Raw genomic sequence first — 23,704 nt, forward strand, 5'->3', positions numbered from 1 at the left:
CTTAAATGCATACCAGTAATAAAATTGCATTCTGATGAGAGAAGTGTCATTTTGATGTCCTCAGTTGCAGCATGATAAGTCTGTTATCTCTGCTACAGTGTTTGAGATTCATTCGTCAACTCAATTTCATTGTTTGCTTCAAGGTAAGATTTTAGTTGAGAATCATACTGCAAAAGATAGAATTCTATCTTTTGAAGTACGATTCATAACTTAGAATCATACTGATAAAAAACCAAACTGATTTATATTTGATTTTTGGATAATAAATACTAAAGTTAGAAATCATTTGTAAACTAATCCATTATAATTAGAGAAAATACTTTTTCAGTAAAAAACAATGATTATTTTACTTAAATAAATTCTCTTCATATTATAAAAAATAGAGGATTTATAATTTTATTTTAATAAATCAAAGTTTCAATTTAAATATAGATTACAATTTTCATTAAAATTATCAAGTTTTCATATTTATTTTTCAAAAAATAATTTAACAATAACTTTTTTGTCAAAATTTATTAATCTTGATACATTTTCTTAAAACAAGTTAAATGTCATAATCAGTTTTTAGTAAAAATTTATTTACTAAGGACAAATGATCTGATGGTTGACAAGCATTTGGTAATCCACCTACTTCTTTCACTTCTGTGTCGTTTAACAAACGGTAACAAGCAAGAAGTCGAAGAGCCCCTTCTGTTACATATTTGTGTTCCAACTTATTATTTTTTATAAATGAATATTTATCTTTAACTGAATAAAATATATAATCTACTGTACAGTTTGCTCGTGTGTGTTGTGTTGTAATTTCACGACATCCTTTTGCACAGAAATGTTTATAAGTTGATAAAAATTTAATATGATGTTGAATATATTTTGGAAATGGTAACTCAAATGGATAACTTAAAGATGCTTTTAAATTTGACATTAAGTCAGATGAAACTGTAATATTAGCTTTTGTATTAATTTCTCTAATGATAGAATTATCTTCAACAATACTATTATTAGATATTTGATTCTGTATATTTTTTTCATCTTTTTCTTCATTAGAATTATTCATTAAATTACAATTTGTTCCTAAAAGATTAAGTTTATTTTCTTCATTTAATCCAGCATCATCAGTTTTAATTGAACATGCATTATCCTCATCTAAATTATGTACTGGTTCTACATTATCTTTTTTATATCTAATTTCAAAAATTTCTTCATACTGAGTATTTTGATTTATGTCTAGTTCTGGATGCAATAACTGATCAAAATCTAATTTCTGTCCTTTTCTTGCTNTACTATAAACCAGTGGTCCCCAACCCCCGGGCAGCGGACCGGTACCGGTCCATGGATCAAATGGTACCGGGCCGCCCAAGAAATATTAAATTACTTTAATTGAACATGCATTATCCTCATCTAAATTATGTACTGGTTCTACATTATCTTTTTTATATCTAATTTCAAAAATTTCTTCATACTGAGTATTTTGATTTATGTCTAGTTCTGGATGCAATAACTGATCAAAATCTAATTTCTGTCCTTTTCTTGCTCCTTCTTTTTGTCCAGATATATCACCACTCATTAAACCTCTGCAATCTAATTTTCCTCTACTGATAAAATTATATAAAGGAGAAAATGGCTCACTATTCATATCCCCACACATTACTATAGGATAATAAATAGGTTGTTTATTTGATGATACTCTTTTAAAAGCTATCTTATCTAATTCAGCTAATAATAATCTAATCTGTGCTAATTTAACATCTCCTCTTCTTGGATTGAATAAAAGATGTGTGGTAGCTATACAAAGTTTCAAATCACTGGTAGTTGGAACACAGTTAGGTTTTAATAATGCAATTATAGCTACATTGTCTCTATCCAGAAGAGGTATTCCAGGTCGATAAAATTCAACTAAATGATAATCAACTAAACTAAACATGTTTGTTTTGAAGAAAATGGCACATCCATCCCATTTATTGGTACTTGTTCTTTTCTTATATAGACAGTAATATCCTAATAAATATAAAGTTACATTTTAAATAAAATTATTAATAACTTATTCTAAAAGATTATCATCAACAAATCATCTATACATAAAAAAATTTTAAAAATAAAAAAAGTTTTATTTTATTTTTCAAAAATATAATTTTTTTAATTAAATTTATAAAAAAAAAAAAAAAAGACTTTATTGAAGTCAAATTAACCTAATCTTCAAACAGGTGCTTTCAAGTATTACGGCTTATCTTAAAAAAACATTTTACAATTTGAAAAATTAACACAGCTTAACATAATTACGGAGAAAGATTTCTAGCAGCATTTGTGAAGCCCAAACAAAAATTATTCTATCAAAGTATGAGCACTAAGTTTTGGCTCTATGGAGGACTTATCACATACTATTGACATTGGAGTAATCACACAGAAGTAGGTAGACACAGGTTTATTATGACGATGGTATGCATTTCGAACAGGTTTCTGTCCCTCTTCAGCCATATTTGTTACATTTTGTGGGTATACAGGCATCTATAAAAATACAAGCAATTTTTTGTTACAAACATTTTGGTTTATGATTAAAATAGTACAAAATTACATTTTTATACATACATAAAAGGAACATTCCATTTTGTTGCTTATGCATGGATGATGAACATAATACAAAGTTATAAACAAGATTGTATTCACAAAAGTAAGAGCTGTTTTAAGAAAGGTTACATATGTTTTTGCAGACAGTCAGCTTATACAAACAATGTTCTCTACTACAGAAGCAATGCTACTATAGGGTGGTATCCAGTGTTGGTGATATAAGTATTACCTGCTTGCTGATAGGTTTCAGATGTTTTAAGTAAGGGTGCCAGATGGGAGCTACTTGTACCCATGTTTTTGTTTATTCTTATGTTATCATGGATTTTGATAATTTCTAAATGTTTGTATAGTTTGCGTTTGGTAGTATTTTTTGTCGGTTTTTAATAATAGGAAATTAATAATTAAAAGAAGAAAATTAGGTGTTAATAAGTGCCCAATCCAAAAAGATTCAAATTATCATCAGAATAAATATAAGTTAGTAAGAAAATTAGGCTACCCCACATTAAAAGAGAATAAAAATTGGTTAAACAATCTAATAATAAACCTTTCTAATAGAAAACTACCAAAAAACATGCAGGAAGTTCTAGCATTGTGCCTTACATACAACTGCCCCAAAGTACCCCCAAAAAATTAATAATCACCATAGATGGTATTTTACACAACATGAACAGCATCTTGACCCTGAACATTAGAACAGAATTACAAAATTCATTAACAATTCATTCATTAAATAAATCCCAAAGAAAGAAAATATACAAATTTAATAATAATATGAAGGCTATTAGAGAATTTCTTGACAGCAATAACTTAATTAAAAATAAACTAAGCTGATAAAACAAACCAAATTATTATCATTGACAAAGCATAACACAGTGAAATATCTTCTAAAATCCTCAGCAAGAGTAACTACAAAAAATTCCAGTAAATCCTATCCTTAAAATACACTGTGACATTAAAAAACATAAACAATTTAAAAGCAGAAAAATAAATTACTATTGATGAAGCTAAATTTAAATAGAACATCAAAATTCAGTTTTAGTTAAAAACCCACAAAACCGCAATAAAATACAGACCATTAATAGACATACACCATTATTTATCAAAAGCTATAAATAACTCCCAGTATAGCATCATCAGTACTGATGCCCTCATGAACAAACCACAACATATAAACATTCTTAGCAATATTAGACTAACTTTCCTAAACATAATTAGCATGTACCCCTCAATCACACACACCAAAGTATTAAAATCACTCCAATCTAATGACTGCAATCTAATGTTTATCTTATCTAATGATTTTTTTCAAATTACAAGGTATTTACTATAAATCAGTGGTCCCCAACCCCCGGGCAGCGGACCGGTACCGGTCCATGGATCAAATGGTACCGGGCCGCCCAAGAAATATTAAATTACTGGTATTTCCATTTTATTTACTATGGTGTATTTCTCTCAGGTTTGTGCAACTTTTAATGGATGACGGAACAACGGAATAAACTGGACATAAGAAACACACTTCAGGTGTCATTGTCTCCTATTACCCCCAGATGGAACCGTTTTGTTGCAAAGAAACAAGCTCAGGGATTTATCATTGATTTAACGTTCTAGTGAGTTAAAATGTTAAATCACATTATATTAATTTTTTGGTGTAACTATATTTTATTTTGAAGGCATGTTTAAATACAATTAAATTAAAAATATTAAATTAAATCAATCTAAAATATAAACAATCAACGTCCCCCTTCAGTGGGCCGCGGTAAAATATCAAATGTTGACCGGTCCGTGGCAATAAAAAAATTGGGGACCGCTGCTATAAACAAACCGAAGGGATCCCCATGGATAGTTGTATAGGACCAAACTTAGCTGAAATCACCATGAAAAAATAGACAAAAATATTGTAAACAACCCAGGAATTTTAGATTTTTATCATTACATAGACGATTGCCTACTCATTCACAACAGCACCATTGAAATCAATCAATTTCTGAAACACATTTTACGAGGCAAATTCAGACTTATGGTATCCAGTTACATAGTTTCATGTACTTTCCTCAAGACATCAGCTCATCTCTCACATGGAAGACTGCATATCATCTAGGTAATATAATTATGTAAACTCTCTCTTGGAAAATAACTATTTAGTTAGTGAGGTATTAGTTTGAGTTTCCTTTTTAGAGTAAGAATTATAATCAGAAGTTTTGTTCTTTTGATACATTTTATATTAATTTGAATTTAATCTTTTTATATAATTGTATATACTGTATAAACATATTTAATTGTTCTTAATAAATATATCTTAATCATTAACTTGTTCACTTTCCTTGCCTAACTTCATTGTCTTACTCATGTTAAAAATAGACCCTTCTATGAATTCTGGAAACAGATTTATAATTTCGCTCACGTCTTAGTCCATGGAATTGACTAAGTGAAATCAGGGATCCTGATTCTGGAAGGTCTTACTGATCATTCAGATTTATAAACGTCATCACATGTGATGGAGCCCCAAACAACTCATAATTTTAATCTCTGGTTGCTATTTGTACGGAAAACATAATATAACGACTACGAAAAATCCTGAAAATGAAATCATCCATGCATCAACAACAAAATAGAATGTTCCTTTTACCTAAATATATAAAATTTAGTCCTGACTGACTGACTAATTGATTCATCACCACCCAGAGCAAACCGCTGAACCTAGAGGTGAAATTTTGTACACAGTTAGGGTACGTCATGAAAACGCACACTAAGAAGGGATTTTTCTAAATTTCCCCATGAGGAAGAGGGAGAGGATTAAGGCTTAACCTGAAGAATGGCTTCTACTGTACTATTTTAGATGCGATTTTTTGTTTTAAACTACGTTTAGTCTTCATTGAGTACTTTAGGTGTATTAAATTGATAACATTTCAGACACTGTTATAAGTATTTTTATATATTTCGATTTTTTAACCAAATGTTCGAACTGTTTTAAATTCAAATTTGTCATTGCATATTGGTTCGATTATAGAACGATTGTAAACATTCAAGAAAACAAATTGAAAACAGTTTGTTTGATTCTCGGCAATTCTCATCATTCTCAGCGGTAGGTGTTATATAACAATTACTATGGTTGTTGAAATACTGAATATAATTGGGGTTTGCTTGCAAAATCTGTGCGTGCGAAGTCACAGGTAACAACTAGTATATGTATAAAAATGTAATTTTGTACTATTTTAATCAAAACATTTGTAACAAAAAACTGCTTTTATTTTTATAGATGTCTGTATACCTACCAAATTATAACAAATATGGCTGAAGAGGGACAGATAGCCTGTCCAAAATGCATACCATCGTCATAGTAAACCTGTGTCTACCTATTTCTGTGTGATTACTCCAATGTCAACAGTATGTGATAAGTCCTCCATAGAGCCAAAACTTAGTGCTCATAGTTTCATAATGTAACATAAAGACAAAAAGCAATTCACCAAGAAATTCTGTTTACATATTCCAGCTACTACTACTATTATTAATGCTATAATTAAAATAAAAAATGTGATAATTATGTTATATTTTATAAATTTTTCTATTTAATTATTAATTTCAAAACACCTCTCTCTCTTTTTCTAGCAAATTTTTTAATTAAATTAAATTAATGTTTTTGGCTGTCTTAAATGGCCTTTTTCAGGTTAAGCATAATTTGAACACTTAACCTGAAGAAGGCCATTTAATAGCCATAAACATTAGTTTAATTTAATTTTAAAATTTGCTAGAAAAAGAGATAAAGGTGAAATCAATATATAGAAGTTCTAACTTATTGCACATAGAAAAACAAAAATGTAATTACAATGAAATATTTAATGTTAAACCATTAAATATTTCATTGTAATTACATTTTTATTTTTCTTTTTTCTAGATAAAAAAAAAGAATGAATGTTTCATTGACAATAGAAAAAACTCTTTAAAAATAAATTACTATTAGTTTAAGAATTTAACCTCAATAAACAAATAAAATACAGTAGCAGCCACAAAAATTGCATCACCTAAGATATATACCAAAAAACACTAAACAGATGTGAAAAGTAGCATATTTAAGCTATGATTGCAATCTTTGATGATAACATTAGTAATGCAGAGAAGAAACCAAAAAATGCAATTTATTACATACAATACTATATTGAACTTAAATGTTATTTTCACATCACAGGCTCATCAATATTGTTAATGAGCACTGTTGTAAAAAGTTGTAATTCATATTTAATAAAAATTGCAAGGACAAATAAAATTTTTTAATTTACAAAATTCTTAAAGTATACAATACATAAAAGTGTCTTTTCACTTTGTCCTTTTGCACGCACACGAGGAAAATAACATTTCCACAGCAGAGTCGACCTTTCATTTGAGGCTATTCATCCGCCTTGATATGTAAAACATTAAAAATCCCTCTGGTGATGGCAAATTAAAACATAAACACATTTAATAAAAATTTTTTAACTGTGCTGTTGCCAGAGAAATTTTTTAATGTTTTACATATTGAGACAGACAAGTAGCCTCAAATGTAAGGTAGACTCTGCTGTGGAACTGATATTTTCCTCATGTGCATGTAAAAGGACAAAGTGAGAAGACACTTTTATGTATTGTCTCCTTTAAGAATTTTTTTAATTTTGTAAATTGTAATTCATAGTTATGGAAGGAAAAAAAAACTTTGGCATAAGTAGGCCTAAAAAAAAAAAATAACATGAACAGCTATTTCTCATTGAATTGGATCCTAATATTTTATAGGGTTTCCTCAAACCTTAATAACAACTTTGCAGTACCCTGGCATAGATTAAAGGGCTGCTTCTTATCTAAATCAAGTTTGTGACACAATATTCTTCCAATACACTCTGTTGTTAGTATTTATTTTCAGCCTTTTCTCTGCAACTTTTGTACTCTTAATACAGGGTGTTTCAAAAAGGATCATCCAATTTAAAATTAATTTTATATTACAGGGCTAATCTTCAAGTTTTTTTACACACTAAATCATAGGTGCTCAATATGCTTGCTCCCTTTGGATGCATGGCATATGTCCAAACAGTAGTGATATTCATCCCAAACTTCTGCAAGCATGTCTGGATCCACTGCTGCTGTTATGTGATTTTGCAGTTTGACCGCTTTAGCTGGAAGAGGAGGCACATAAACAGTCTTTTATAAACCCCCACAAGATGACATGGCTGTGTTTGTCACCTGCTTGAAGAGCTTGCATTAATTGAATCCTGTATGGTTTCATAATCAAATGTCGCCGCAAAACATGCTAGACAGATGTTGTGGGAATGTTTAGTTCTCTACTGGCACAACGAGTGAATTTTTGTGGACTATGTGCAAAACTCAGCTGGATGCACTTTGTGTCTTTGCGCACTCTGTGTCTTTGTTTGACTCTGACACACCAGTGGATTTCTGTTTACACAGACAACCCATATCTTGAAACTGTTCATACCATTGCCTAATGCTCTGGGCAGTAGTGGTTCAACACCATGTTGTCGATAAAAATCGTGCTGAACAGTTGTTACGGACCCACACTTTGCAAAGTGTAGAACACAAAATGATTTCTGTTGTCCAGTTGCAATCCTGAAAATATGGAAGTGACAAGTAAACGAAGCACATGGGAGCTGCCAATCAGGAACTGCATAAAACTCGAGAATTATCTCTTTCTAACAGTACATCATTCGATCAAAACGGACTAAAAGCTGAATAGTTATGATTTTTTTAAATCGATGATTCTTTTTGAAACACTCTGTATACCAACAGTTCTCAATGAGATTGAGATCAGGATTTTTATCTGGCCAGCTTAGGCATCTGATCTGAGTCTCTTGTTGTTTACACAAAAAATGCCTACAAGAGGCCCAGATCAGCTCTGATGTGAAATAACACTTTGATTTGATATAGCATTATAAGTAATAAATTGCATCTTTTTTGGGATTATTCTTCTTGTTTCTTCTTTACACTACATATGTTATCATCATAGATTGTGATCATAGCTTAAATATTCTACTTTGGAATATATTAAGGGCTTTTTGGTATACAGTAGAGCCTCGATTATCCGACTCAATTGGGGACTGGGGATGGTCGGATAATTGAAAAGTCGGATAACTGAAAAGTATGAAAAAATCCATTAGTATAGTATATTATTATATCCCATGTAATTAGTATATTAGTAAATCGCTATTAACCTACTTCGCGTTGAATTTTCATTGATGTTAAGCCTAACAAAAATTTTTTAAATAATAATCGTCGCTATTGTATCGTTAAAAATTAGAAAATTAAGCCTCGTTTAAATACCGGCTCCCTTTCATGGTTGAATGAGTGTTGCCAGCTAAAACACGTAAAAATAATATTAAAGTAGCCAAGACATAGCCAAATATTGTAGCGCCACATCACTAGCGGACATTTGAAATTTGCCGACTAGGACGGTCGGTTAACCGAGGTGTTGGTTAATCGGGGGTCGGGTAATCGAGGCTCTACTGTATATCATAAGTGATGCAGTTTTCATGGTTGCTACTTTAGTTACACATAACTGTAAAATAATACTGATTGAGTTTTAAGAAAATTATAATTAGTCATTTTATAGTTATCTTAATTTGTTATTTAAGATTATAGTTAAATTAACTTTTATTTACAGTTTAATTATTATGTAAATTTTTGCAATTATGAAAACAGCATCCATCCTGAATATCAAACTTAGAATTATTACCTAGGCATGAAAGAAAGTATCTAAAATAATTTTCAGTGAAAGAAAAAGTTTCAGCTAATTTATATTTAAAATATCAATATAAAAAGAAAATTCTTAATATTATATCATATTTCCATATTTAATAGCCCATTCTTTAATAATAACCCACACACAAATAGTAAACAAAGGATTGGAGATGTTGAAAAAATAGTAAACCACGCATTTACAGTAACTGGGATATCATATTACCCATAATTCCCATCAGGCCATCAATAATTTTTCTTGTTATGTTTTACAAAATGACTGTAGGCTGCTCCAATCTATCAATGCTTTGAACTTTAATCGAGTAGATAATGATTTTTTCACTTTTCAATTGGCCAACCTTCCAGCAAAAAACTGTGACAGTACTGTAAAAAGTATCTGGCAATTCTAATGGTAGCACTAATGAAAATGTAAACAACAAAGAAAAGATTCTTTACGCTTGCATTTAAAGAAAAGGTAAGAGAATGCAATAAAATGACCATTTCAGCAGTTTCCAAAAAATATAATATTTATCATCAAAATATTCAACAATGGAAGAATTTAAAGAAAACAGATCACATAATTATCACTAAAGGTGATAAGAAATGTGCACGAATTCAAGATGGTGGATGAAAACCATTTTCTGAACAACTAGAGAACGAACTGTATTTTTGGTACAAAGAATAGGAGAAGAAGAAAATTCCATTTCACGACTCAAGAATATTGAAAAAACAGCAAAAGAACTTTACACACCACTTGAAAATTCTGCTGTTATTTCTGGATTAAAATTTAGGAAAGGATAGCTTAGTCAATTTTTAGCTAGACATGCTAGAACTTTATGTCATGCATGTATGCCACTACTGTATGCCAACAACCACTTGACAACTATGTTGCTAAGGTTATAAAATTTATTATGAATATTCAAAACGTTAGAATAAAAATTAATTATACATTTAATGATATTGTGCGAGATGAAAGTTTGACTGGATCCAGCTTCATCTACTACTTTAATACTAAAGGGCTCTTAAGTTGTTCCTGTTTCTAGTACAGGACATTAGAAATTACAAATAACTATGATATTAACTCCTTAAGCCTCGAGCAATTTTTTACATTAATGTAATTAAACATAAAAAATACTTAAAACCGAAAAAAAAAACGAAATAAATGGGTTAATTTTGAAGAAAAAGCTTCAAATATTATTTTCCTTTGTCTCGCCTTTCTGTGAAATTTGACACTGATGAGTCATTGTTTACACAGCTGGATGACCTTGAGAACAGCTGGAGTCCCGGGACATTTTCATAGAAGTCTCGGGAGCGATGGGTTTATAGTAGGGTGAATACTAGTTGGCCGTATATTAAAATTTGAATTTTTAAAATATTTTTAAAAAATTCAAATTTTAATTGTGATTTCCACCCCCCTGACTTAATTAAACTTATATATAATAAAATCTATTAATTAAAAAAATTAAAAAACTATTGAAGGTCATTTTTGATATCAGAAAGTAGCTTTAAATAACTTTACCGAAGTAAAATCCGTGCACTACAACTTTAGAACGATTAATTAAATTTGATTAAAAAATCCCATTAAAAAACAATTAAGCATTAATCGCATGTCATTAAAGGTTGATTAAAATTGTGATAAAATTTTTTCGCGCAGGTAAAAATTTTTGAAAAAATTTGGAGACCTAAAAAACATTCCAAAAATTCAAAAAAAAAAAAAATTTCAAAAGTGGCCTTAACGACCAAGTTTTTCGTAACACTATGTAACTTGCCCTAGATATCTCGGGCTTGGGGCTTAAGGGGTTGGAACTCTTTAAATGTTACATTAGTGCAACACAAACATTTTTGCAAAATATGAAAATTGATATGGCTATTAGGTCAGAAATGTGCACAAAATTTATTCAGCCAACAACCATCTTTTGGAATAAACCATTCAAACTTCACATTCAAGAATGCCATGATATCTAGATTAGTCAAGAAAACTTGTTTTTAACCAATGGGAAAAAAACCACTACTAATTGACATTTATTTACAATAGATTGAGAAGCAGTTTCACAAATAATTGAAAAGTCATTTTGATGATGTGAGATTTCAGTAGACACTAATGGTTCTCAAGATCAATAAGCAATCCAATTTTCAACATGAAGATGCTGATGTGGAGGAAAAAAAAAAAAATTTCAAAAGTGGCCTTAACGACCAAGTTTTTCGTAACGCTATGTAACTTGCCCTAGATATCTCGGGCTTGGGGCTTAAGGGGTTGGAACTCTTTAAATGTTACATTAGTGCAACACAAACATTTTTGCAAAATATGAAAATTGATATGGCTATTAGGTCAGAAATGTGCACAAAATTTATTCAGCCAACAGCCATCTTTTGGAATAAACCATTCAAACTTCACATTCAAGAATGCCATGATATCTAGATTAGTCAAGAAAACTTGTTTTTAACCAATGGGAAAAAAACCACTACTAATTGACATTTATTTACAATAGATTGAGAAGCAGTTTCACAAATAATTGAAAAGTCATTTTGATGATGTGAGATTTCAGTAGACACTAATGGTTCTCAAGATCAATAAGCAATCCAATTTTCAACATGAAGATGCTGATGTGGAGGAAAAAAAAAAAAATTTCAAAAGTGGCCTTAACGACCAAGTTTTTCGTAACGCTATGTAACTTGCCCTAGATATCTCGGGCTTGGGGCTTAAGGGGTTGGAACTCTTTAAATGTTACATTAGTGCAACACAAACATTTTTGCAAAATATGAAAATTGATATGGCTATTAGGTCAGAAATGTGCACAAAATTTATTCAGCCAACAGCCATCTTTTGGAATAAACCATTCAAACTTCACATTCAAGAATGCCATGATATCTAGATTAGTCAAGAAAACTTGTTTTTAACCAATGGGAAAAAAACCACTACTAATTGACATTTATTTACAATAGATTGAGAAGCAGTTTCACAAATAATTGAAAAGTCATTTTGATGATGTGAGATTTCAGTAGACACTAATGGTTCTCAAGATCAATAAGCAATCCAATTTTCAACATGAAGATGCTGATGTGGAGGGAAAAAAAAAAAAAATTTCAAAAGTGGCCTTAACGACCAAGTTTTTCATAACGCTATGTAACTTGCCCTAGATATCTCGGGCTTGGGGCTTAAGGGGTGGATTATTATACATCAGATCAAGAGAGTACTGATATACATAGTATACTGACAGTAAGAGAAACTGATGTAGAATAATAATATTGATAATAATAAATTTAAAATTATTAAGATATTATACAATAAAATTATATTGATAGAAAGGTGTCTGCAGCAGACTAGATATGGCTTTTCTTTGGCAATTTGTTGGTATATGTCATGCATATGTTTATTCCACACCACCATTGAGTGCATTTTATCCCTTAGAATTGAATGCTTGCTGACAAGATTATCGATAATAAGTTTGTCCAGGTAATCCTGTTCATAGTACTAACATTTTAATAATCCAAGCCTTAGTATGAGAAGATTTAAATCGAAATAAAGAACTTAAAACACTGATTAAAATGGAAAGGAAAACATTTACGAGTATGAAAGGTCTACTCTACAATAATGGCCTTGGCTTGAAAATCACACAATGAATTATTAAATGTTATGTTTGGTCAGTTTTATTATATGATGTAAAAGCATGGACTCTGAAGGCTAAAATGATAAAACAATTAAAAGTGTTTGAAATATGGACTCGCCAAAGGATGTTAAAGATCAGGCGGACTGACCATATTATGTACTCCAGAAATCAGACTTAGAGGGAACTGTTAACCTACTGTATATAAAATTTTATAAAACATCATACTTTGAACATGTAACCAGAAGAAGTAAATACAAATTATTACAGAACAACACAACAGATAAAATTAACAGAAAAATGCAATGTGTAAAACCTAGGATGTTATGGATTGATAACATATGTGAATGGATGGTAATATGGGGGATTTGAGGCAAAGAGGAGCACCCTCTAATGATGACAATGCAACATTCAAAAAACTAGTCATGCCACAAGAGAAAAATACCTAAATAGCAACCCATGTCCAAATAATATGCAGGGATTATAAAGATTTAAAAAATAGTAATTCAGGATTATTAAACATGGAAATAGAGTATGACAACAAAACAAAAATATAAAAAATTACCTAAATTTTCAAGAAATGGTTTAAATAAGTTGTAATAATGATCATCTTGGACTTCCTGAAGACATATTATCTATTTTTTAAATATTAAAAATAATAAATTAGAATCAAATTTAAAAAAAAAAGCAATTAGTTATTAATCTTGGTATCATTTTTTATTGTGAATTATAAACAAAGAAATAACTACTGCTTCACACAGCCAAAGTCTTTATTCCAAAAGAATTTCTTTATTTTATTTATCTTCACAATAAAATCTTTAACTATTTTAGATATTAAACCAAAAGTTACTTACATCACATTGCAATTCTTGAATTTCCTGAAGGAGATTTTTGCTACGATATTCCCAATCTAAAATGTTAGGTTCACAATGACAATATAGTAAGCTATTATCCTCCAGCAATTTTTGCGCCAATATATTATATGACATTAATGTGAATTCTAATCCATGCCTTCGTGAATATAAATGCCTTTTTCCATATGAAGTGTATTGCCATTGACGGAGATGGCGAATTGATCTACAGAGATTTTCTGCAAATAATAAATATTTAGCAATTATTATACACAAAAGAATATTTTCAATTTAATGAAAAACTTCTATAAAAAATTATATTGTTTAAAATTTCATTCACACAACCTGAATAATTAAAACTATTTTATGTCCATAATATCCAACAACATGGACTTGAAAGCTGATTTCTGAACTCTTATTCACTATAGAAAACTATAAGCTTAGTTTACACAGATATTCTCTAGTGAAAGCAAAATGCAAAAAACAGAGCTCTCACCAACAAAGAGTAAAAAAAAAAAAAAAAATAGGATAATTTTAAGAAAAACAATATTTCAATATCATATTTTCTTTAAAATACCATTAACATTCAATTTTAATTTATTTAATAATTCAATTATTTCTTTTTTAATTTCAATTTCCTTCTTAATTTTTAATGTAATTTTTACTTATTCACACAGTTTCCAAATGAGGAGCTCAGATGCAAAACGTAGTATGTTCATTAAGAAAAAATTGACATATTGCTTAGATTAGTTAAATCTATGCTCTGGGAATGTTACTATTTGTATTGAAGCATCATATTTTGTAAGTAAATATGAGATCTGTTATTTTTTAGTAAATTCTAATATAATGATGCAAATGACACTTCTTTTGATCATAAATAAGTTCTTTACTTAATATTTACTCCTTTCTAAACTATACTTTTATACTCACTCAAAAATTTTTTAATGCAGTATATATAACTTCATTTTAACATTTTTGATTGTTTTAAACAGCAGTGGTGTGCCGTGACATTTGATGATAGGGAAGCTGTTTCTGTAAGAAGCCGACTTCCAGGGGCAATCAGTTAATTGCACGTTAGTGATGGTCTAGGACAGGGGTCGGCAGTTTGTCAAGTGAGAAGAGCCAAATTGTCATGGAAACAGGATAACAAAAGTACCAGGGAGCCACGTATATGTAATATACATATGTACAGGACCTATATGCATTACAGGCATTCCATGACAAAAATAAATTCCTATTACAAATATACTGAATTATTTATATTGTTATTGGCCAAATGAATAATAATAATTCATATTGTTAATTTAAATGTGCGAAATACGACACACGACAGTGGTGCCTCTAGTGGCCATTTTTGGCATAACGTTACACAGACGGACCAACACGCGTTTAATGGGTTTTATATATGGATATGCTTCAAATGCTATCACTTGCATGCGACTTATATTGATCACTGCGAGTGTCGTCATGTGCGGATGGGCTAAAGAGTGGTAGAGAATATGCCGTACGAGTCACAGTTTGTTCGGTGGCTCTATCTCATAAACTCATAAGTCATAAGTCTGCTTGAGATAAGATGAAATTGGAGTTTATGTCCAAAGAGTCACATGCAGCTCATGAGTCGCTCCTGCCGACCACTGGTGTAGGACAAACGATACGAATGGACATTCATATTGTTTGTTCGATAAGCCAGTAAAAACCGCAGATGTCTCTAAATGTATTTTTAATATCACAATTACATTCTGAATCGCTAGCCATGATACAAGGGCTACAATTAAAAATAAAATTAGAAAAACTTACTTGGTAAAATAAAGTGTGTGGTGGATGTACATACCTGGTACAAAATATTCTTCAATTGTATTAATATACTTTTAAAGAAAATTATAATTAATTAAATATAACTTTGTAAATTAACGTACATAAAAATAACATAAAATATTCTTTACTTTTTAAATCTTAAAACAATCCACTTAGTCAAATAGCTCCCTACCAGTGGCTAATGGATGGAATCAGAGATGGTTGCAGTGCATGCATACACGCGGACTGCCAAATTCCCAGAGTGCCGATACGGGTCATTGTCAAATACCTCTTTTGTCGCATCACTAGTATATCTCAAAGGGCGCGACAGGGTTGTTGTAGATTTTAAACGTTTCTCACCATAGCTGGTAAAAATCTAAATATGTTAAACTTAATAGTGATTCTTTTCTAACTAATTCGTTTTAGGACCAAGTGTCCACAGAAATTTACAACTTTTTGGTCACTCTCATTGAACTGGAAAAATTTCTGTCTTTATTACGTCTAATATTACGAAGAAATCAGTCCCCACAGTACTCGGCTAGATTGGTTCCGTTAAGCTTTCGTTTAAGTAAAATTCCGGCTCTTTCAGTAGGGTTTTATTTAATTCCCTAATCTCTTAATTATTTAACTATTTCATAAGTAGAAATAAGTTGAAACCGATTACTTTGTACCTGAATATCTGTAGTTTCAGGAAAGAAGTGGAAAGACAAATTTTTATGACAACGGATACATAAATCGTAAATTTAAAGAAAATAAATTCTAGAGCTTTTTTTTTGTACCTTGTGCATCTCATTCATTAAATTCAGTTGTAAATGATGCTGCCAAAGTAACAGTTAATTTTCTAACATTGTACTGTACAGTACAAAAATTGTACACGTTTTTTTCTACATCCCATTATAGATAAAACATACTAAATCATAATATCACAAGTTTAACATTAAAATCCATAAGTAATATAAGATGGGTGAGCAGAGTAAAAGCAGAATAAATATATCAAATATTTTAATGGATTTTTTTTAAACTATACAGAACTATCATAAAAACATACCAGTAAACTCCTATTGGTTGGGTTAAGTTATAAATCTACTCACGATTCACATAATCAGGTGAGGGTGGCCAAACATCTAGCAGGCAGGTGGCTAACAGCCCAGAACTGGTCCCGAATAGAATCATTGGAAGCGTTTTGGTGTGTAGCTTCCACCAGCTAAACTGTGTGAGGTTGTTCCTTTGTAAAGTGCATGCGTGAATGCGTATAATCTGGCTGTTTGAAAGATGACACAGTTTCGATGATACAGCGCTTCCATTCTGCCACTGATATTCAAATATACAATAGCAATCTTATCGTTTTTTTCACGTGTAGTATAGAAATTTGTAATAAGATACATAATGTGGTTATAATAAAATATTAATTTTAATTAATCCAAAATACGTTAAAATATGAAAATAATCGCACAATATGTATTTATTTTTTAGAAAATACAAGGGAAGTGGCGCTTCCACCGCTTCCAATGATGGCACACCACTGTTAAACAGTCTTCTTCAGGAAAAACATTCTAATAAGAACAAATTCCTAACCATTTTTTAGAATGTTTTTTAAAAGCTCATATTGTTATTAACAAAAAATAATTCCATAAATAAATAATCAAATAAATACATACAATAAAATAAAATTACATTAAAATAAACCAAAATACATCAATAAATAAATAAAATAACATTTAAATGACAATCATCAGTGCTATGCAGCAAAGCTTTCCATGCTCCTGGAATTACATTAATGTACTTGAAATTAATTGCCTGCTCCTTCAAAATAGCCTTGTAGATGTGCCAGGCTTCTGAATATTTTATTTGTTGTTTCTTCTGTACTCTATATTATTTTAGCATTGTTCCATAGAACAGAAATTGATTGGAGATCAGCCAGTATATACATTGCTAATGCCTACTATAGTTGGATTTATTGATACATCTTTATACCACTTGATTCTCACTGTTAACAATCTCCTAGTAGCCCTTATATAACATAATTCCTTTTTTCTTCTGCTGTCTGTTATGAGGATTATGTAAATTCCTGGAGTATAAAGTGGATCTATTGGCTCTGTCATTATGCAGTAATCTATATATTGTAGGATTCCTTTTAAATGTTACCTTTCTCTCTCTAACTCTATTTAACTTTTGTACATATTATAAAGGGAAGCCCTATACTCCACGACTGTGTACTCATTATTCGTTTCTTTCCTTGTTGCATTTTTCTTCACTTCTCTTGTGTACCTCTTTATTACATCATCTATATTCTTACATTCATATCCAAATTGGTGCCCCATGGTTTTGACATATTCCAGCTCCTTATCTCTGTTTTGTATGTTGACACTGTGTATGGGTTCTTCTTATCCAGGCTCTGAAGGCTGCTAATTTGTAGTTCATTGAGTCGTCGGACATCCATGGAATTAAAAGCAGATTATATGTCAGTTTCTTGTAGATGCTTGTATTATTCACGCCTTTAAGCCTAAGTTCTATGTCTAGAAAATATGCGGTCTTATCACTTGTTCCAACTCTATTTTTAGACCATATTGATTCGTATTGATGTTGTTGATGAAGGTCACTCTGTTAGGCCTTCTCCATATTAATACATCATCTATATACCTAGCATACAGAATGATGCTTTCATTGTATTTTGGTAAGACATTACCTTCTAATATCCTTACAGCCATTTCACATAGTGTCCCAATAGAGTATTAACAAGGGACAAGTTGAAAAAATTTTATAGGCTTATACCACTACCTAAAGAACATCTTCAACTTATCATTTTAATTATTTTGCTTTCCCAAGTTAAATATGGGTGATTATTATTAAAATTTAATCTATTAAAAATAGGTTTACATTTTCCAATAATGCAAGAGACAACGGTTGAACAACAATAAAAGATTAAAATTTAAACATGACAAGATTGTGATAAATGACTGGTATTTTACTCCTTTCCAGACAGCACTATTACCTATAGTCTACACATAAAAAAGTAACAGTAAGAGCCAAAGTAAAAGCATATGAAGTGCTTATTTTCAAAATGTCTCTTGCCCAAAATTTTCAAAATTGAGTCTTTTGGATTAATTGATAACTCCTTTTATTTCTGCTTTCATTTTGTTTCAAAATGTTATATAAGCCATGTAAAATTTCTTTAAATTGTTTAAAAGCCAATTTGGAAATTATGCAATGGAGCAAACTGATTATAACCTTTTTGCAAGTTTGGTTCTTGCCTAGTAAAGCCTGACATTAATCATGTCAAAGTTATCAAAATATTTACTGTATTTACTCAAATGTAAGACTTTTTTTTTCCAGGTTTTAGTATCTCTGAAAATAGGGTGTGTCTTATAGTTGATGTAATACATCATAATTAGTGCTCTCTAGTGTCATGTGTCTTATTTCAATGTCACTAATTCCATTGCATTATTTTAATGATTTTATTAGACCAATATTCATAATAGTAAATATTTAAAATGTCAACTTAGCTCAATCTCATTAGTCTATTATAATTATGCCACAAGTATTTGCATAAAAATCCCAAAAGTGGTTATTCAGCACTCTTGTCTTCTGTCATGAAATGTTGCATTTCCAATGCTTCAAACAGCAGTGAGAATGATTGCATATGGAAAGATATGAGCATCGAATCCAGTGTTGATTCAGAAGAGTCTGACACAAAGTGAAGACATTTCCAACTTCAATATCATGGAAGGGAATGACTATATAACTTACTTTACTATGAAATAGATACTGAATAAATTTATGTCAAAAGAATCACTTCTATTGACATAAATTTGTCTTGTCTATAAAAAAAAATCCATGGGTGAGCATCTAGAAATTAATATGCATCTTAGATTCAACAGAGTCATATTTGAGTAGATATGGTATGTATTTTCCCATGTGCTGTATATGGTATATTTGTAAAGAAATGTTATTTTTTAATTTGATTTAACTTGTAGAGTATATTACTTACATTTCTTTATCTTCAGTATAAAGCCAAAACTCTAAAAAGAGTTTTTGGCTTTATTTATTAAATTTTATTAGTTAAAAAAATTTTAATTGGACAATTTATAAGTAACAAAAGTTTTAAGAAATTTGTTTTTGTTTTCTTAAAATATATTATAAGTGGGATAAGTACTTTTTAGTTTACTGCAGTTTGTTATAAGCTGTTTACTATTTTAATTAAAATTTATGGACAAAATTGTATATTAACTTTGGTTGTTTTATTTTTTCCTAAATAGATGTGTTATATAATCATCTTTATTTCATTTTTTTTAAATTAATGCATTTTTACATAAACACTATCCTAAACTGGATGTATGCAATATACATAGTAAGAACACCAAACCCATAATCCAGTTAAAAGAACAAAAAGATTTATTAAAAAACAAACGTTTTCAACCAAGACCATCCTCAGGTTTCTACTGGTAGAATGGAAAAATTGAATAATATATAATTTTAAAATGTTTGTTGCGTAAGAAGTTTGCATGCACAGGAGTGTAGTAATACATTATAAATTAAAACAAAAACAGAAGAAAAATAACATATACAAAAAATTTAAATAACTATATATAACAAAAAATCGTATAAAACAATAAATGTATTAAGACCAAAGTGCTTATAAAAGTCAACATGGTTGCTAAACTCATTCAAATACTGCCCTCCAGGTATGTGACATAGGAGCCTGTTATTGATAGCCGTTCCTCTAGAGAAAGCACTGTATATCTCAATAATCTCAAAATATTTTAGATGCAATGATAATATGTTTCGATATAAAAGGTGAGCTCTATCAAAATGAATGTCTATATCTCCCTTTGATGCATAGACGGCCAAAGCTGTAGTTCCTGTTCTTTTAGTAATTGAATCCTGGTGTTCTTTTCTTAAGAGATCTAAAGGTAGCACCTATGTATTTGTATTGTCGATCAAGCCTATGTTCACATAAAGGAATTGTATACACTCCTGTCAGAATCTTTTCATCATGAGAATCCTTGTCATTCCTACGTAATGAAAAGATGGTCTTGAGGAAATCACTTGCACACAATTCAGATGCCAGATTGCTGTCCGATCTCCTTGAAGATACCATTTAATCACTTGTTATATGTGATAGCTCAAAAGGGCTTGGTGTCCTTGTTGGTTGTTACTGCCATAGGATTGTTGAAATACTTTATAAATGTGATAAGTTTGCATTGATATCCAAGTGTTTTGGCAATGAAGAAAATGCATTGAAGCTCCCTTTGTGTAAGGGTATTGTTAGAACAGTGAGTGAATGGCCTGCAGACTAAGGCCCTGAAGGCTGCTGATTTGTATCTCAGAGGATCATGCAAGCACAGTGGAATGAAGAATATGAAGAATGGTTTGTATGTAGCTTTATAGAAAATGTACTCAAAGTAATGGTGAGATCCAAAAAACGTACCTGCTTATCACTACTTTGCTCCAGAGATAGTGTTCAACTGAAAGGGTTGTTATTAATAGCCTCCAGGAAGTCGTGTGGGGGTGGTTCACAAGACCAAATAATCAAAATGTCATTGACATACCTCGAATACAATATGATGATGTTCTCAAAAGATGGTAACATGTTCTCCTTCAGTCATCTAATTACTAGTTCACATAAAGTCCCTGATATGGAACTCCCCATCAGTACTCCCCTGGATTGGTGATAAACAGTTTCTTCAAAATAAAGAATGAGGAATGACAGATCAAGTGCAACAACTCCAGGATGGACAAATGGTTCTTGTGAGGGTGTTCAATATTTGTGAATAGAAAGTCTCGTAGTTCACAAAAACATGGTTCAATCATGTATATATATAAAGGGCTTTTATAAAGGTTGAAAATCTTTATTTTTTAATAAATATTTTTGTTCTTTTAACTGGATTATGATTTTGAAGTGTTCTTACAATGCATTTTTATCATTATTCTTAGGAATTTTGTGATAAAAATTAAAGTTTTGATGAATATGGTTCAATTCTCCTGTTAAATATGAAAAATTCTTGGGAGAGCTGAAAATTGTGGGATCAAAAAATACTCATTTGCACTGGTAAAAAAATTAAATTGCAATCATAAACTCAAACATATGGAGCATTCAGTAGTTGTACATACTCCCATAAGTGAGGCATACAGTGAGCAAGTTGTGCAAAGGTTTTACAAAGCAATACTTTATAAGTATTGTTTTGTCTACTGTTTTATAGTAAAGTTCATTTTTAGTGGCAAGAAAAATATATAAATTATGAATGCATACAATCATCGCATTTCAATCTGATTGTTAGTATTTTAAAATAGGCCTTAAAAACATGATATCTTAAGAATTAAGAGTTATATCTATGATATTAAATTTCTAAAGCACATTTCTAAAAAAAATATATGTCTGCTTATGATTAAAAAAAATTCAGTATTGGGAATAAAATGGCTTTTATCTTGAGTAGATTCTCCTTATGCTTTAATTATACTAAAGATTCTGTCTGGCATTGATTTTACCAAAGACAAGACAGTTTTTCTGGATATTTTGAATCATGCTTCAGAAATCACCAGTTTTAAACTGTTCACAGATGGAAACTGTGAAATTCTTGGATACTTCTCTAGTAATTTTACCCCATAAATGGGATTTAAATCAGGGTTCAAAGCTAGCCAGCCTATTACTATTACTTGCTTTTCTTCTAACTAGCTTAAAGCACTTTGATGTTAAATGTGGCATGAGGCATTGTCCTGTTGGAAAACCCATTCCTATCTCAATACTTTTAAGCAAATTGAGAGTTAGTGTTTCTCTACTACAATCTGGTAGTTCTAAGAATAAGGCAGCAATTCACAAATGCAATTGCTACTTTGCCTTTCAAACTAAATGCTATCCATACCATAATGAACCCACTACAAAAACAACTGAAGATATATCTATGTTCTTTACATACATCATGCCAGTAATCAGAATAACCTATCACGGCCATCCAAGTTAAATATCTCCTCAGAAATAATTGCATTATTTCAGTCATTGTCTCAAGATTTGTATTTTTTGCCCAATTTAATCTGGCAGTCTTTCAACAAATTGGCATTGATATTGCAACCATGACATCTCTTGATGACTTGGTATTTGATACGTTTTGAATAAAAATATGAGATTCAGCCTTGTTTACTTACTTAACTAAATCTTTAACAATACCATTTTATCGTTTAAATGTCAACTTTCACCTGGAAGTTAATCACTCGGTAAGTTCCCAGTCACAAAGAGATGCTTTCTCATAACCTTCCAACCTATTGTTGCAAGTTTGTCAAGTGAATATAGCAACAGACTGATTTTTGAGGAGTCGTCATCCATCCTACCAAGTGCAGTCACTCATTCTTCAAAAGCTTAGTTGTTACCTGATTGGAATTTTTTGTGCTTCTTGCCTTTGGCTCGTGCTTTGCCACTTCCCATATTTTTTTCCCATATTGGATTTGCCTAATCACCCACTTCAATCATGGGGAGTGCCCAGACTGATTACCTGAACAAAACACCGAATATACGTTACCTCTCTCAACCAACATACCCGTTCCAGAAATCAAGATTGTTCCAACCCAAGGAACCTACCGATATGTCAAGTATCTATCATCATGTAGGTTTTTATATAAACTTTCTTTCTTACCGCAAAAGAAATTTTTCCCTCTTTAACAAGGACTATATTTCCTGTAGTTTAATGTTTTAGTTAATTATTAAATATTGTTTTATTAGCGTACTCTCTCTGTAATCACTTCCGGTGTGCTGTCTCTCACCCACTCCATCCCAAATCAGATCGTTCAGTAATGCGACCGCTCGCATGACCTAATTCCAAATTGCCGTGGCTTCCATGTCAATCCTGACAGGGCATCCGAGAAGTGCTGACCCTCCTGTCACAAAAAATAACACTTTAAAGTATCACCTACAAAGAATTAACTACAGGTAACAATTTATTATTATTTGTTCTGTGAGAAAGTATTTAAAAGTCTACCCAGATATTTTGTTGAACATTATTGTTCAACATTCTTTAAAACATTGTGGCAATAATATTAGATCTTCCTATTCTAGCTGCAATTTCTCTCTAAGATAGGTTTTTAGAGTGCAATATGTAAATTTTATGAACTTCTGTCTCTGTAAGCTTCCTTTCTATAATGCATCTTGTCTACTGCTATTCACCTGAGATGCTCTCACATTATTTTATACGGCTA

At 30.7% G+C, this 23,704-nt stretch overlaps 1 protein-coding gene across 9 annotated transcripts in view; it reads right to left on the minus strand.

Annotated features, from left to right (window-relative positions):
• Positions 1–509: 509 nt before the first annotated feature.
• Positions 510–23,704, minus strand: part of LOC111621945 (protein angel homolog 2-like) — a 75,019-nt gene continuing 51,824 nt past the window's right edge. For all 9 annotated transcript variants that reach the window (XM_023364205.1, XM_023364203.1, XM_023364204.1 and 6 more), the window contains 4 exons: positions 13,730–13,965; positions 13,441–13,510; positions 1,510–1,995; positions 510–1,254 (listed from right to left, as the gene is read on the minus strand). In XM_023364205.1, coding sequence (XP_023219973.1) covers positions 545–1,254; positions 1,510–1,995; positions 13,441–13,510; positions 13,730–13,965 — 1,502 coding nt within the window. In that variant the 3' untranslated portion in view covers positions 510–544. The remainder of the gene's footprint in view (positions 1,255–1,509; positions 1,996–13,440; positions 13,511–13,729; positions 13,966–23,704) is intronic.

The sequence above is a fragment of the Centruroides sculpturatus genome, unplaced genomic scaffold (assembly GCF_000671375.1).
Source record: "Centruroides sculpturatus isolate CEXI.00-Female unplaced genomic scaffold, Cexi_2.0 scaffold31, whole genome shotgun sequence".
In the NCBI taxonomy this organism is placed as follows: domain Eukaryota; kingdom Metazoa; phylum Arthropoda; class Arachnida; order Scorpiones; family Buthidae; genus Centruroides; species Centruroides sculpturatus.